General features: G+C 41.4%; 2 protein-coding genes across 5 annotated transcripts in view; one reads left to right on the top strand and one right to left on the bottom strand.

Annotated features, from left to right (window-relative positions):
* Nucleotides 1-3,205, bottom strand: part of CENPC (centromere protein C) — a 33,563-nt gene extending 30,358 nt beyond the window's left edge. For all 4 annotated transcript variants that reach the window (XR_008206852.1, XR_008206853.1, XM_052683218.1 and 1 more), the window contains exons 1-4: nucleotides 3,136-3,205; nucleotides 2,330-2,376; nucleotides 1,018-1,079; nucleotides 703-800 (exon numbers count right to left, since the gene is read on the bottom strand). Coding sequence is in view for 2 of the 4 variants with exons in the window: in XM_052683218.1 (XP_052539178.1) it covers nucleotides 703-800; nucleotides 1,018-1,079; nucleotides 2,330-2,376; nucleotides 3,136-3,150 (222 nt within the window). In the remaining 2 variants the exon portion in view is untranslated. The remainder of the gene's footprint in view (nucleotides 1-702; nucleotides 801-1,017; nucleotides 1,080-2,329; nucleotides 2,377-3,135) is intronic.
* A 1,457-nt stretch (nucleotides 3,206-4,662) lies between these two features.
* On the top strand, nucleotides 4,663-15,382 carry STAP1 (signal transducing adaptor family member 1). Its single transcript, XM_052683255.1, has 8 exons — nucleotides 4,663-4,960; nucleotides 7,344-7,415; nucleotides 8,086-8,199; nucleotides 8,888-8,944; nucleotides 10,117-10,289; nucleotides 10,899-11,027; nucleotides 11,682-11,751; nucleotides 12,579-15,382. Exons 1-8 carry the CDS (start codon nucleotides 4,838-4,840, stop codon nucleotides 12,720-12,722), a joined length of 882 nt encoding a protein of 293 aa, XP_052539215.1. The 5' UTR covers nucleotides 4,663-4,837; the 3' UTR covers nucleotides 12,723-15,382.
* Nucleotides 15,383-15,434: the final 52 nt, after the last annotated feature.

Genomic DNA, 15,434 nt, shown 5'->3' with positions numbered 1-15,434 from the left:
TAAAAAGTCCCCTTCATAGGAGAATGGTCTCTCAGTGTTACCCTCTCCACCTGACAGCTAAGAGCTGTGTCCATACATCTGGTAAAGTGCCTGAAACCAACCCCAAAGGAGTCCATGACAGCCATACCCAGCATCAATTACAAGATAGCATGCTTCACTATGAGAGCACAAGAAATGTAACTATCTCAGACAGAAAGTCGGAAAAAAAATTAGTAAAATCTGAAAAAAAGGCCATTAAATAAATCTTGTAAGAGATTATTTACTATATCAGTACAACAAACTAAGGAAAATCATTACCAGCAAATATTACAGAACATTATAGCCTATACATTGATATTTTTGACATACAGAACTTATTCACTCAACGTTCATACAGAAATCAATCCTACAGATCCAAATGTGCACCCAAGTGAAGCTGCACCCAGCACTACGCTGTGATAGCACCGCAATCAATCAGAATGGCTTAGGTGGAAGGGGATCTTAAAGATTGTGGGTTGCCAGCCACTACATCAGGCTGCTTGGGGCCCTATCCAACCTGGCCTTGATCGAGCACCTCTCTGGGCAGCCTGTTCCAGTGCCTCACCATCATATGAATCAAAAATTCCTTCCTAACATCTAAGATAAATCTCCCCTCTTTTAGTTTAAAGCCATTCCCCCTTGTCCTGTCACTATCAGATCACGTAAAAGGTAGGTCCAACTTACCCTAGGGCTCTGTGTTGAAGTCCTCTCCTGGTTTCTGACAAGAGGAGTTGAGAAACAGGTTGCTTCTGGAGAGCTTACTATGACATCAGTATCATCACCTACAAAGAAAAAGCGATAAGGGATACTTGGAATCATACAGCTTAGACCCGGTTTCAAAGGGCTGCAAAGGGGGAACTGTTGAAGACTAGGAGAAATATTATCAACTTTATTTATTTATTTTTTTTTTAATGTCTATTTATTTATTACTACATACACTACAAGAAAGAAACAATGCTCTAACCAGCAGATTAAGCACAACACCAAATAAAAGCTTACATTCAAAACAATCCTGTATGTATTTCAGAACATTTTCACCAGGCTGTATATTGATCTTCTTTCTAGAAAGATGAAAAAACACACATTTTAAAAATAAGAATACTAAATACACCTATTCCGGCAAGCAGTTTATTACTAGTTAGTACTTTACACTGTGATTTCAGAAGACAAAAAGCTCTGTCATGAAACATATTGGGAATGAGGAAATAACCTCCAAAGAATAAAACATACAATTATTGCAATAGTCTTCAAGTAAAAGAGGTCTGGGAAGTGCATGGTGGGGATGGGCTGACAGTTGGACTGGGTGAGCTGAGAGGTCTTTTCCAAACTTAATGATTCTATGAATAGAGACTCTGTTTTAAAATAAATAATTAAAAAAAAAATAATCGGTCCTGACGTAATTCTGCCTGCATGGTGATCCAGCCTCAGCAGACCCAGAAATAAGATGTGTAGTCTGCAGTCTATCCCTTCAGACAAGGAGTCATCCTTTGCTTCGCCTCCTACATTTACCTGCAGTTACTCTACACCTCTATAAAAGCTCTGAAAGCAGGAACTGACTTAGGGCATCAAACTGCAAGCTAGAGAACAACTTTGATGCTTGGCTTCAAATCCCCCCCCCTCCCCTCGGACAAATAAAAATAGCAGAAGTAATCTAACAGCTGGCCCACGGAGATCAAAACCAAAATAAGAAAAACACCACATACTATTTTCCATAAATATTCATAATTATTAAACATCCATAAAAACAAGTAATTTGGCAGGTCTGGTAAGCTCATGAAACACACATCCAGAAATAGATTCCAGTAACAAAAAGCTTGATGACTTCAGAAATGTCTCAAAAGCTCTTTGCAGCACTGGAAATACCCAAACTCATGTTCCACATTTACCAGTGAGGACCAAATACCTTAAGCTGGAATTCCATGTGGTCTCACTTTCTCTCCCTCCTGAAAGTCAGAGCACTTGCAGATGGCTGCAGCTGCACTCTGGTAGCTCAGTTGGGGTATCTTAACATTTATATACTCCATAGCCCACCACTGCCACAGAGACACTAAGGAAATCCTTTGCACTTTGGAGTGCAGAACAATTTGCCTCTCCCTCCACTAAGAAACGCAAGAAGGCTGGAAACATCATTAAATCAGTTCAGATTATTAAGGTTGGAAAAGACCTCTAAGCTTATTCAGTCCAACCACCCATCAGCTCCACTCCTGCAAACCATGTCTTTAAGACACACCATTAGTTTTGCCATTACACTTAAAGATACCAACTTTTCCAACCAAATGTATCTACGATTAAAATCATAAAGGGAAATTACCCTCCTTGCCCACAGAATCTTGCTCGGTAGTATTGTTTTAAGTGATCCTGTTAAGAAATAAGAATCAGTTGTTACTAAGCATGCCGCTGACAAATGACAACACTCCTGATTGATGTGTAACAAGTCTCAAAGATTCCCGGTTTACCCAAAGTCAGTACCAGCAAGTCTTAAAAGCAACAGACAAACCCCAGTCACATTTCTAAGCAGCTTTAGATGTTACTTATGGTAATCAAAAACCAAAGAAGCAACCAAAGTAATATTAATAAAGTAAGAAACATCCCACTGTCACCGTTCAGCGTACAGTTAACACGGCACGCAGAACCACTGTGTCTCTCAGGTAACCGACGAGATGCTGTCAGTTTGGAGACGCTTAGTGCAAAACTGCCTTCTTTCCTGTTCAGTCACAGAACTGAGTTCCTCGCAGCCCACTCACATATAAAGGTCTCATCAAACGTAACCCCCGCGCTCCTCTGACAGGGCCGCAAGAGGAGGAACAGCTGCGGCACGCCCGGCGCCTCCAGCTAACCCTAACCCACCCACGGAAGGCTTCGGCGCCGAGCGCGGGCCCCGCCGCGCAGCCCCAGAGGAGCGGGGCCGCTGCCACTGAGGAGCGGCACTGCGCTCCCACGGCCGCAACGCGCGGGGGGGGGGCGGAAGGGCCCACCCGCCCCTGACAGCGCGCTGAGGAGAAAAGTGCGTCCCAGCCCCGAGAGACGGCCCCGCTGCCCTTCCCTACCCCCTGCCAACGCGCCCGGAGGCCGCCAGCCGCGCGGGCCGCGCAGGCCGCGCTCCCCCCGCCCTCTCACCAAGCGCTCCGCCATCCCGGGCCGCCGCCGCCGCCGCCGAAACGCTCCCGGCACCCATCCGCCTCCGGCCCCTCCCTCAGCTTCACCGCTTTCAAACCTCGGCGGCCCCGCCGCCTCGCTCGATTGGCCGGCGCCCGCCGCCCCGCCCCGCCGCCTCGCCCCATTGGCCGGCGTTCGCCTCGCGCCAACCGGGGCGGTTGCTTCGAGCGCGCGCAGCTCCTATGTCTGAGGGCCGTTGCTGCGCCTGCGCAGAAGCCACAGGGCGGCCTTCCTGCACTCCCCACCGCCTTCCTGTGGGCAGGGAATGGGGCGGAGCGGAAGATTTCCGTCTTGGTCAACGAGAATTGAAACGCGCTGATGCACGGCTTTATCTGTCCTGCATCGTTCGGTGGCGAAGTGACATTCTGCCATTTAAACAAAACCACAAGTACAGCAATGAGCTCACTGACATGTAGCCAAAACCTGAGACACAGATCTGCCCCACTTGATCCCTGGCAATTAATTCAGTCTTCAGCCAGCTGAGGCTCTGCCTAGAGAAGGTTGTTTTTCCTCTATAGCTGGACATCTGAAACCTCACAGCAGCGTCAGCATTGCACAGGCTGTGAGGAGGTATACCAAACCTGCTGCGGTTGAGAACAGGTTGACGAGATAATTAAAAACTTCAAAGCAGATTTTTAGTAATTTATTTTTTTTTAAAACCAAATGAGGGACCTGACCTACTCAGCACATGACCTTTTGGCTGGATGAAAGCTTTGTTTTTAGCAGCAACAAGCAGGAAGTGCCAAGTGCAGTCATCCCTATCCTTCCTAAATGCTATAGGGAAGGTCAGAAACAAATTGAAACATAAATGTTGCAGGAAAATAATGGAAATGTCACCCCTCAGTTCAGCAAGGCCAACATTTCTCTCCTAACCCTGTCTTTGCACTTTTTTTTTTTTTCTTAAGGCTTTGATTTATCACCTCTTTCAGAAGGAAATAAATATTTTTCCCACATGCAAGTTGCAAAGTTGATTGATCCTGGGCAGTCATACACAACTATAAGCTTCATACCAGTACTACTGCTGGCATACCATACCCTATAGAAATTCCAACTCTGATATCTTCAACTTCATAACACATTCACCAAGGAAATCATAGAATCATAGAATCACCAAGGTTGGAAAAGACCTAAAAGATCATCCAGTCCAACCGTTCACCTATTCCCAATAGCTCCCACTAAACCATGTCCCTCAACACAACATCCAGTCTTTCAAATCTTTGAAAAGCCACTTATAAACCAGTCTCCCTGCCTGCAGGGCTGCTCTGCCACCACCTCCAGCTGACACTGCTCACAGAAACGATGCAGTCTTGTGCCATTATGCAGCATCATCTGAACGCTTACCTTTGAGCAAACCCAAGCAACAAAATCCCAAGAAAAGATCCTTTCAATCCACTTGGTCTGGTTCCCCTGAGGATTATGCACTGAGCGAAATGTCTGCTGACCTAAAAGCAAAGGACTGAGACTTCCTCTTTGAGGTGTTGCTTTTTCCCCCCTCCCCTCACCAGGATGAGCTCTCTGGCTGAGGCTGACACAGAGCAAACAAGCACAGGAGTGGAAGGAGGAGGCTTAAAAAATAAAAATAAAAAATTAAAAGCAAACAACGGGCAGAAGAAACCAACAACCAAACAGCAGAACTGATATCTAGAGGCTACTGAGGAGCAGCATGGAGCAGCCTGCCGAAGCCCCTCAGGCAGCACCCAGACGAATCTCCCAGGAGAGACAGAAGCTCACAGGTCTGCCCTTGTACTTCCAAGGTTACCTGTCAGTGCGGCGCTCACAGTGCCAGGTAAGCTGCACCAGCCCACAAAGCTGACGTGTTTGGGCATTTCCTCAGATCACTGCTAGGCACTAATCCTCTGCTGATAGTGGTGGGAAACGCTGCTCGGTGCTGGCCGATGCAAATAGTTGTGCTGAAATAATTATATCTAGCTTAGTTTGTGCTTTCATCTCATCTCAAAGTACTTGAGGAAACAAACAAACAAAAAATTAAAATAAGTTACACAAGGTAACCATCAGTATTCTCCTGGATCCCATTTATAATTTACCTACTGAATTATAATATTATGATGATCACATACTTAGTGAAACATGGATTGCTCTCGACCAATTTCATAGCTACCACCACAGCAAAATCTAATGCAGTATTTTAAATACTAAGACAGTTTGGATGTTTATATTGCTTCAATGTATCATCTGTTTTCTGGAGAAGAGTATCCAATCCCAAAATCTTCAGCACCACACCACCATGATATGTATTAGCTCTGCTGTGCCTCCTTTTTCTTGTTGCAGTGAGCTGCTGATTCCACACAGGTGGACTACCTTCAAAGCGTAATGATTTATTGAGCCAGGATAATTATTTACAACCCAAACTGGTAAATGCCCACATCCTTTTAATCAGTGCTACCATGCTCAGAGCATGGACTCAATCAAGCTGATTGCCCTTTTTTAGCACTTGATAATGACAATCCCAACGTTAGGGACTGTACCTACACTCACACCTCCATGGAAGCAGATGCACAAAGTAGAGAAAATCAGTTATGCACTGCAAAAAGGAGATATAGTCAAGAAACTGAAATAACACTGTGGCTCACAAATACAGGAACAAGCTAGTAGCAGAGAAAACAGAAACTCCAAGAAACCAAAAGGAGACAATTAATAAGCCATTCATTTTTCTGCAGCACTAAAAATTATTCAATGCCTTGCCTTAGTGTAGCATGGAAGTACCCTCATATTTAAATAAAACTCCTTGTTACAGTCCTGTATTTATATCCTTCTATGTAAAACCTCTTTGTTCCCTGAAAAATCCCTCCTTCTGAAATATGGTTAACTACCATAATGAAATAGCAAAAAGTAACAGGACACAGCAATAATACAGACTAGTCTGTAGAGGAGACTCACATGAGATGAGCAAGGTGTATTATCATTTATGAGAAACCAGACACCCAAGGAAAAAAAAAAAGTGTGAATACATTTGTTTTGAATGAGTGAAACAATTGGAAATGTTCTTGGGCTACTGCTACTGCATCTCCATAGAGCACAAAGTCTATAAGGCGCAATCCAAAAGCTTGCCATGACATCCAGCCCCAGCACACAGCAGTCACTGACTTCATTAACTTGCTTGAGACAGATGATTTGATGAGGACATTTACACCACTGCAGCACATTGCAGTGCTCAGAGGTTAGGGTCCAAAGGCAGAATGCTGTAGAGAACCTTACATTAGTAGTGTGACCAGAAAGAATAGGGGTTGCAGGACAGAGAGCAAGAATTTCCTGCAAATTATTCCAGGAGAAATTTGTTTACTGTAATTCCTACGACTTAGCAGATTTCACGAGTCATTTATTTCTCAGTTTTTGTGACTATCTCCAACTTTGTGCCAAAGAAAATCCCCAAACAACATCCCTCAAATAAAGAAACAAGCAACAAGTAAGGAAACTGAACACTAGAACAGCATTCAGAATTGTGTTACGCTTTCGTGTCTTCAGTCCTCTAAGAGCTACTTTTCTTGGGGTACTGGTCACAAAAAAATTGAGAAAAATGAGAAATCTTTCCTTACTTGAGTATGAACATATTTTGGAACCTGTAAAAAGAGTGAGACAATTTTATTTACCTGGTCACGGTGTTGATTCACAGTGTGCAGTGAATGCTACTGCACATAATTTGAAGACAAAGCACGCAAAATATCACTTCATATACAGGAAGCATAGTTAGTAGGTCAGACTACTCACAAGCTCCTTGATCTTGTCCCCTATCTTGTCTTTACTTGTCCAGCAAGTAAACTGGTGAGATCAAAGTTATGTGCAAATAGACACTTTAACTGAATATATTTTTCTTACCCCCTTTAAATTGATTAATATTAAAAATACTTAAATTCATTACAATTAAAGTTTTCTAGTTTGATGCCATTGTTTTAGACAACAGTGTTTGTTGTCTAGGATACTAGACAACAAAGCATAGAGTATATGCATCTTTCTAACTTGCAAAAAAACTAGTAAACTTTTTTTTCATTTTGCATAAGCTGCATTAGAAAACAAATAACTACTCGTTCTTTAATGATCTTTAACACTGATTTAAAAGCACGCAATGACATTTTTTCATAGCAGTTCTTTCAGCATTTTATGGAAATGAAAAAGATTGTCTTCATGAACTGACATGTCCTCCTCTGTAACAGGAATTTAGACTGTTTTGGACAGAACTGAGAGGAACCATGCTCTTCTTTTATGATGATAAGAAGGCACCAAAGGTGAGTGGCATGCTGTCTTTGTAACAGCAGATTGAATCACGTACTTCAGTTATTTTCATTAATCAGTCCTCATGTATTCTAGATAGCTCTCTGCAGCCCTTCCTTCCTCACCCACACAGTCCAGTACTCAACATAGCAACAGGAAGGCTCTTTTTTTTTTTTTAAGCCAGAGTGAAGCAAACAATAGTGTTAATCTGTTTCATCAAAGCAAAAAGGAAGATTTTTTTTTGTTACCTGAGCTAAAAATGTATCCATGTTGTTCCATAACATTATTGCACACTCCTTCCTCAGTTGTGCACAAGGGTAAAAACAGTATCTTGATGTGTAGTATGACCTTCCTCTGTGCAGCAGAGAAAAATGTTCTTGGTATAACCATTGGAAGATTGTGGCTACGGGTTTTGCTGAAGTGAGAAAGCAAGTACGTGGGGAGGTCTCTTGTCTTTAATGTGCTATTAAGAAGAAAGGAAAAAATCCAGAAAGCATGCTGTGGATGGTAAGTTTCTGTAAGCAGAAACAAAGGACTTTGAAATGTCTCTCAATGAAACTTAACCCAACATCTGCCAAAAAAATAAAGTTTCCCAGTATTTTCTTCTAAACAAATTTATTTGAAGAACAGCTATGTTTTGGTGAATTTTTCAACTTGTGCCATTCCTTTTCTTTGTTTCCTTAGTACTCACACAAACTAGATATATCAGCTTTGACCTCAGTAAGCAATGTTTATCCAAATGAAAACGACTCTGCACAGTTCATCCTGATGTTGCTGAATGAAAAACTGGAAGTGAAGGTAAAAAGAGAAAACCTACGATTTATAACCCCTTAGTGCTCTACCTTGTCTACCTTTAGATATTCAGAGCTCCAGGTGGGAGTAAAGCTGTCTTCTTGGCAGCCTGCAGCCAAAAGGGCAGTCAATGAAGGAGGCAGCACTAAGGAACCTAACACCAGCAAAAATCCTCCTTCAGGCATTAGACAGTTTTCTCTGGAGCATCTGGGAACCTAAATAGAGCAAAGAATTGAGCAAAAAAATATGCAAGAAAAAACAAGTAGGAAGTACCCCACTGACAGACTCAGGTCTCCTGTAATATAAAAAGGGTAATAATATATCTGACAAGTGCCTCACCCCATTCAAAAGTTTAGAGACTGTAGGGACTACCTGTAGACTGATAGGGACTACCTGCAAGGTTTTACAACTAAGACTCACCTATCTCCTTAGCTCAGCCTTTCTATTGGATCAACACAACCCACTCCATTTATTCCAAAAAGCTCATGAGTTTTCATCTTCCCACCTCCATCCTCTTTCAATAATTGAATATGGAGTAGTGGAAGTGCAGAGGGTGTGATTTAGTATGACAGGAGGCTTATTTGCAGGCAAGGCACTTCTAAATGTGTGAAAGTTATCTGAGCTTTTACATGAGAATAATACTTGTTCTTCTTTTTGCTGTAGTCGTTCTTACATTCAATTTCTGTTCTCTTAGGCTGATAACTGTGAATATGGGAAAGAATGGAAGGGTTTTATTCTCACCGTAACAAAGGTAGGGAACAGTTTGGTGTCTCACTCAGTACTGAAAGCACGTATGAGGGCTTTCTTTCTTCATATATGCAACAAGTTGGCTTAAAGCCTTGTTTCCAATGTGCTTGCATAAACAAACATGCCCACCCCTCCCTGCAAAGACAGCAGAATTCAGGTTTTTTCACCTCAGCTCATCTGCCATGGTATCCAAACAGCTCCCAGTCCACTATTAGCAAGGAGAGACATCCGCACAAGTCCACCTCCTTGCATCTGTGAGAAAAGGAGCCTGTGCTGAGAGAAACAGCATCTATAAATACTTAGCAAGGGATGAAGAAATAAACAAAGAGATGGCTAAACTGCACATCTGAGAGAACCCACTGAGACCTACCTTATACTCTACCAGGAAAAACAACAAGAGTCTTCATTTCCTATCAGCATCCAGCGGGCACTTAGGAAGAGATGGAACCAGTGATTCCCTATTCTGAATAGCTAGCACTGTCCTTCCTTTGGGGCACCTTTTACTAGTCTAGCAGTCAACACCTGCAGCAGTTTTTTCAGCTGAAATAGTTTAAAAATGGAAAGAAGGAACTTCGATTATTCTAGCTCTGGCTTTATATATTTCCCCTCAATCTCTTTAGACTGATGAACTACTTTTCTCCCCTTTCTCAGTGCTTGAGAGTCCAGGGGGTCATCTCCATGCTTTGAAAAAGGTCATCAGTACTTACTGTAAAATAACTGTCTTATAATCATTTCACGTAAACCCTTAAATGCTGAATGCACTTGAAAAATAGGAAGACTTTCTCTAATAACGTTCAGGAGAAAAGTTTGTTCACAGGTGAGTTTACACTGGTGTAGCTGAATCACTTAAAAAGCTGAGGTTAAGTGAAACAAGCTAAATTTCATAGTGTAGCAACAGCAAAATATAATTGTTCCCACTTTTGTTAGTGGGTATCTCTGGTAAATGAAGGTACAGATGTGTATGTATTCTGCTATTCTAACAAAAACAGATGCACAGCATCTTACTCAAAACATAAGTATACACAAACCTTCCAAACTACCATATCTGCTTTAACCAAGCAGGTACAAAAGACTACCACATGGCAGCTGCACTCTGGAGGTTGCTGTTTCGCACACAGAAAACAGTTGCTCACATTTGTCCAGTCTTTAATTTTCAACTATGCTGTTCATTTTCAGTTGTCAGTTCCACTGGATGAGTCGTTATCACCTGGACAACTTACAAAAATACATGAAGTGCTAGATAAAGAAAAGAAAAGAAGGATTATGCTTAATGACTGTTCCTGCATATCCCAGAATAAAGAAAGCCTTCCCAGCAAGGACAACAGTTGCACAGCAACTGCTATGCCAGCGTAAGTTCTGACTAAAATACGCAAACCTCAGTCCAACTAGAGAGCCTTCCTTTCTTCTTTCCAAGTATTGTTTTCATAAACAGGTTCAAAATTCAACTATTGTACAAAGGTTTAAAATATTCGATGAACAAAATTTACCTTAAGGCCTTTACAGAGATTTCATAACAGAAATTTTACTTCTACAGCTTTTCTACAATGCCTTTTGTTTTGAAAAGGCTGCATGTAGAATATTGCTACGCTTGATAAACCTTTTAGAAAGCCACATGCTGGACCGGTGTATCTGCCCTTCTGAAAATATACTGATTACCATTGAGAAATTCCAGGTAGATCCAGGTTGGTCTCCACACTCTTTGCAAGAGCCCAGAAAGCATCACACTGAACCAAAGTGCCACTTTCTCTTTGAGAAGGGTGAAGCACTGCTCTCCTGTAATAGATTAATCACCACAAATCCTCCAGATATCATGCCCCTTGGCTGCCATAGCTAATTACCTTGGATAAGCCTGACACTGCACTAACCTGGTAGACAGCATTTCTTTGCACAGCTGAGAATAACGTGGCCTTGCAGGTGTAACTTGCATCCATGCTATTTCTCCTCTCCATTCTATGCAGGTGCTTCTATGCAGTATCTCGGAAAGAAGCAACAGAGATGTTAGAAAACAACCCACTGTGTGGGAATTTGATCCTGCGCCCTGGCAGCGACAGCAAGAACTATGCAATCACTGTCCGACACGTGCTGGAGTAGGTTGCTTCCGTAACGCGTTACCCTATTCTTAAGTAGCATGCACTGTATTGAAAGCTGAACTTACAATAGCCACCAAACACATGTGAAATATGTGCCTCAGACTACTTTGAGAAAAGTGGGTGAGCAGGGATGGGCCTGAGACCAATCTATTAATCCTCTGCTCCTCCAAAGTCAGCTTGATTTAAAAAAGAAGCACTAAAGATCAGCCACCAAAAGTCTATTTCCTTAGAACAGTCTTTCCACCTGCTGCCTACCCTTGAAATGCTGCTCAATTTAAGAAATCTTCATGGAGAATAAAACTGAACAGGATGTATCTCTTTCTAAAATTAACAAAAGAAAATGAGAGACAAATATTTTCTAACAGTAACTTGATCTAAAATCACCTTATTTTAACTGGATTGCCACATTCCAGCTTTGCAGAGCTTCAGAACAAGTTCTTCTGAAACACCAGGAATGACATTTGCAAATCCCAGTGTTCCTAGTTTCCTCTCCTAGGAGAGCAAAAGCCTCACCCTGCCACACACACACACACTTCAATAGACTCTGGGGATATTGCGAAGCACACATCCACTGCTCCTGCAGAAGAATTCATAATGACAACATTATTTCATTTCTAGCTACCTGTTGACTTATATTTGATTTCCTTTCAGTGCTCCATGCATAAAGCACTACAGAGTGACGTCCAGAGAAAGAAGTTACATTATTGAATTGGAAAGACAGGTAAATGAACTATTTCCTTGCTGGAGATTCTTAAGCAGGTGTAAAAATTGCTTCTTCACAAAACATTAAAAAAGCGAGAGTCAACTCCTAACTATAATTTGAAAAAAAAGAAGTATATAGATATTTTGCCTCTCGTTAGTGTAACTAACCTAATCATTAAGAATAAGCATAAGAACTAGGATAGTAGGAAAAAAAACCACCCACGTTACACCTCTTCCTCCTACTACCAACAATAAAATCAAAACACCACCACCCACAAAACAAGATTGCTTCACATTTTCTCAGCTAGAGGAAGTTCAAAATGCCAGGATCCAGAAAGCATCACACAGAATCAAAGCGCAACTTTCTCTGTGAAGGGCAAAGCACGGCTTTCCTGTAATGGCTGACTTCTTGAAACTTTCTGAAAGATGAAACTAACTTAGCTGAGGTGTAGTCAAGGATGCCTGGTATGGTTTATGAAAGTGTTTTTTTCCCCCATCACTTTCCCTGAGACTTTGTTTTGCCAGTGTTCTCAGAAACATCCGAATGTTTTGAAAAAGCAACTGCAATTAAACTACCTGCTGATGGCACAAGGGCACATAGACCTAAACCTCTTTGTTTACTCATTCGATGGAAAGAGTTGGGCATTCAAAGCTCAAGTTACAATTGGTTGTGTCCTAAACCTCACAGCATCTAAATGCTAGAGGTAAATCCAGTGTTACTTGTTTGAAAAACACTGCTAGGCACCTCAGGCTGCCAGCATGTTTTCAAAAATGCATTCTCACTGAAACACATGTAGTATGTTTTGTTCGGTGGTGTTTATTTTGTTGCTATTATTTGTGAAACAGGTAACAGTTAAAAGCCTTGAGGATGTCATCAGTTACTTTGTGATCCAAACTCATGGGAACCTGAAGCCTTTCATCATGCAGACATGCAACGAGGCTCTGCAAATGGACCACAATTCTGAAAGTAAAACACAAGAAAAGTCCTGATGAAACAGAGGTACAAAAAGGAGCCACTATCCATCCCGTGGGAAACTGGAGATTCAGCCTTCAAAACAAATACCCGAAGTGGTCAGCAGCAGGACCAAAATTCAGTATTTTAAGCCTCTAAAGCACGCCACGCACTGTATCTGACTTTTGCCATACAAGATGATTCACTTATTTAGAAGACAGTTTTGATGGTGCAGTTATCACTGCTGTAACTCACGACAGGTTTAACGCTGAACCTAAATAAGAATTCCACACAACGGATAAACACCTGCTCTAGCTATTGCATCAGACGACACATTTATTAAAATAAACCTCCAAAAGCTATCTGGTCAAAACAAATCACCCTTTAGATGGACGTTCAGATTGCTGTCCTGTACTGCAGCAAAGCCTATTTTCTGTAATTACAGAACATGTGACAATTAACAGGGATGGACAGACCTTTCAGGTAGAATTAAGCCCGTTGCATTTGGTTGAAATACAGTTCTTTTCTTCAAATAACTTCTATACAGACAAAACATTTCTAAAGGCAGAAGGAAGATTATGAATGTCAGTTTACCCAAGACCCTTGCTTCTATTTGTTACAATTTAGATTTACATACAAGCCCTGTATTATTTCAGGATGTGAGATTGTGACATGGTGTCACAGGTGCCTCTGTATTTGCTAGAACTGTAGCACGTTCACAAATTCACCGCATGTATTTGGAAAAGGGAGAATGAAAACACGCTCTTTACGGGGAAAACCAGTGCTCTTTATTATGGGGAAACCAGTGTAAAAGGCATTTGAATGAGAAAGATCTTTAATGCTAATTTAACATTTAATCTTTGTAAATCAACTGCTCTCGCAAAGAATATATTGAAGGATTGCTCAATGTACTTGAGCACAAAGGTAGCTGCTTCCTCATTGTTACAGGGAGATGCCTTGTTCAAGAACGCAGCATCAGTCCTAGACACTCACAAGCTTTCGCTACAAAGACCAAAAGCAGTTCTGAGATCCAGGTGGTGTCACACATCTCTGCACTGGCAGCACTACACCAGTACTGACAACAGTGCACATCTGGAAAGAAAAACTCCCAGCCCACAGCTCGCTTGCCCAGTTTGAGTGAGCCCACTGAACACTTGCTGGAAATGCTGGCAGAAAGCAGTACTTGATTGAGAAATGGGCTGCAAACAAATCCTCACTGAATCACCTAACTTCATGTGAGTGAATGCATTTACATCACAGCTATCAGCTACTCAGAAAGCTATTCATTTCAAAATGTGAAAAAATGTTTTAAGAGCCAGTTGACGTGCACACTTCGATATGAAGTTCCCTTAGGTAATATCTTGTTAAGAAGTTAACTTACTTTCAGAAGATTTTAAAAGTCTGCTAGAAGTATCTGGAGATACTCTTTCTCAGTTTTTCTGTTTCAAATTGAGAAGAACCCATCTGTGGAATGGACACAAATCCTACATACACTCAATAAGAGCAGTATCAGTCAGTTCTGCTCCAGCCTACACGTGGAATTTTTAGCAAGGGTCTCACAAAGCTGTATGCACTGTTATCTGCAAGAGTCATTCTGTTAACTTTACCTGATGTCCCTCAGGTAGCCTTCAAGCAAAATAGTGAGACTAATACTAGTTTGCTCTGCTGCATACCTCAAAAGCAGGAGCACACCAGTGTGTGCACCCACTCAGAAATTCATTTCTTTCCCCAGCTCATAGCTGTGAGAGGTGACAGTGCTTTGTTTTAACCTGACCATTTAAGTAAGTGATCCTTAGTAATAATCAGCAATTTTAGTTTAGGCTCTAATGTTGTCACAGGCAAACATATTGCAGCTGTTATTTAAAGTGCAAACTTACTGTCTTGCTTGCGCCGCCTTTGCGCTCCAAATGTAATCTTTTGTCCAGTTTCAAAAAATATTAAGTTTTTATTTAAAGAAATAGGCTACTTTAAAATGTACTATTACTAATCTAGAAAATGAGATCTATGAACTCTACTGACTGTAAAACTATATATACCTTCACAAATATATTCCACATGTAAGACTAAATCCCAAATAATTGTGTTGATTCCAGATATTCAGTTCCATATATCTCGTTGTTCAAGTGACCAGCTTAATATCCACTGCTTCTGGCTACAACTGTCTGAGAAAGGAAAAACAGGTAAAATTCCCATGCAATAATGTTCATTAAATGTGAAAATATCCCTAAATCTTAATAAGAGATGCTCAAGGATAAATGGCTAAGTAATCAACACCCTTTTGCAACATCTGGAGGATTCAGAGATGAGAATTCTCCATTTCTGAAGCTTAAAAACATCACAAGGTTTTTTCTAGTTTGTAGGATCTGTTTTTATCCTAACCCCACTTCACTCTCATCACTAGGGAATAATAAAATAAAGCTACCCTCAACCCCACCCAAACTATCAGCTTCATTATCTCATGTATAAAAGATAATGTGGTGTTATGGTGCTTCTGTAACGCACCTCTGCCTCCTGCAATGTAAAATTAGTTTTTAATTATTTAAGCATATTCTTTATACCAGATATCCTACTAACAGATTGAGATGATGCCAATTCAGTGCACTGCAACTCAGACTCACACTGCGGACAGGTGTACAGCATAACCATTCACTATAAAGAAATGGTACCAGAAGGAGCAGCCAAGGATTTGCTTGTGACAATCATCCAGGGCCATTTGCCTTTACCTCTTTCGAAGTAATTTCTTGCCTCAG

This window comes from Tympanuchus pallidicinctus, unplaced genomic scaffold, assembly GCF_026119805.1.
Source record: "Tympanuchus pallidicinctus isolate F22 unplaced genomic scaffold, pur_lepc_1.0 scaffold2, whole genome shotgun sequence".
NCBI classification, from domain to species: Eukaryota; Metazoa; Chordata; class Aves; order Galliformes; family Phasianidae; genus Tympanuchus; species Tympanuchus pallidicinctus.
This window is presented reverse-complemented; position numbering and strand designations above follow the sequence as displayed.

Excerpts from the sequence above, each read along its gene's own strand:
- STAP1 (XM_052683255.1), top strand. The coding sequence starts at position 4,838 with ATGGAGCAGCCTGCCGAAGCCCCTCAGGCAGCACCCAGACGAATCTCC. Across the intron at positions 8,200-8,887 it reads ATGAAAAACTGGAAGTGAAG|GCTGATAACTGTGAATATGG; the intron begins GTAAAAAGAGAA and ends CTGTTCTCTTAG. Across the intron at positions 11,752-12,578 it reads TTATTGAATTGGAAAGACAG|GTAACAGTTAAAAGCCTTGA; the intron begins GTAAATGAACTA and ends TTTGTGAAACAG.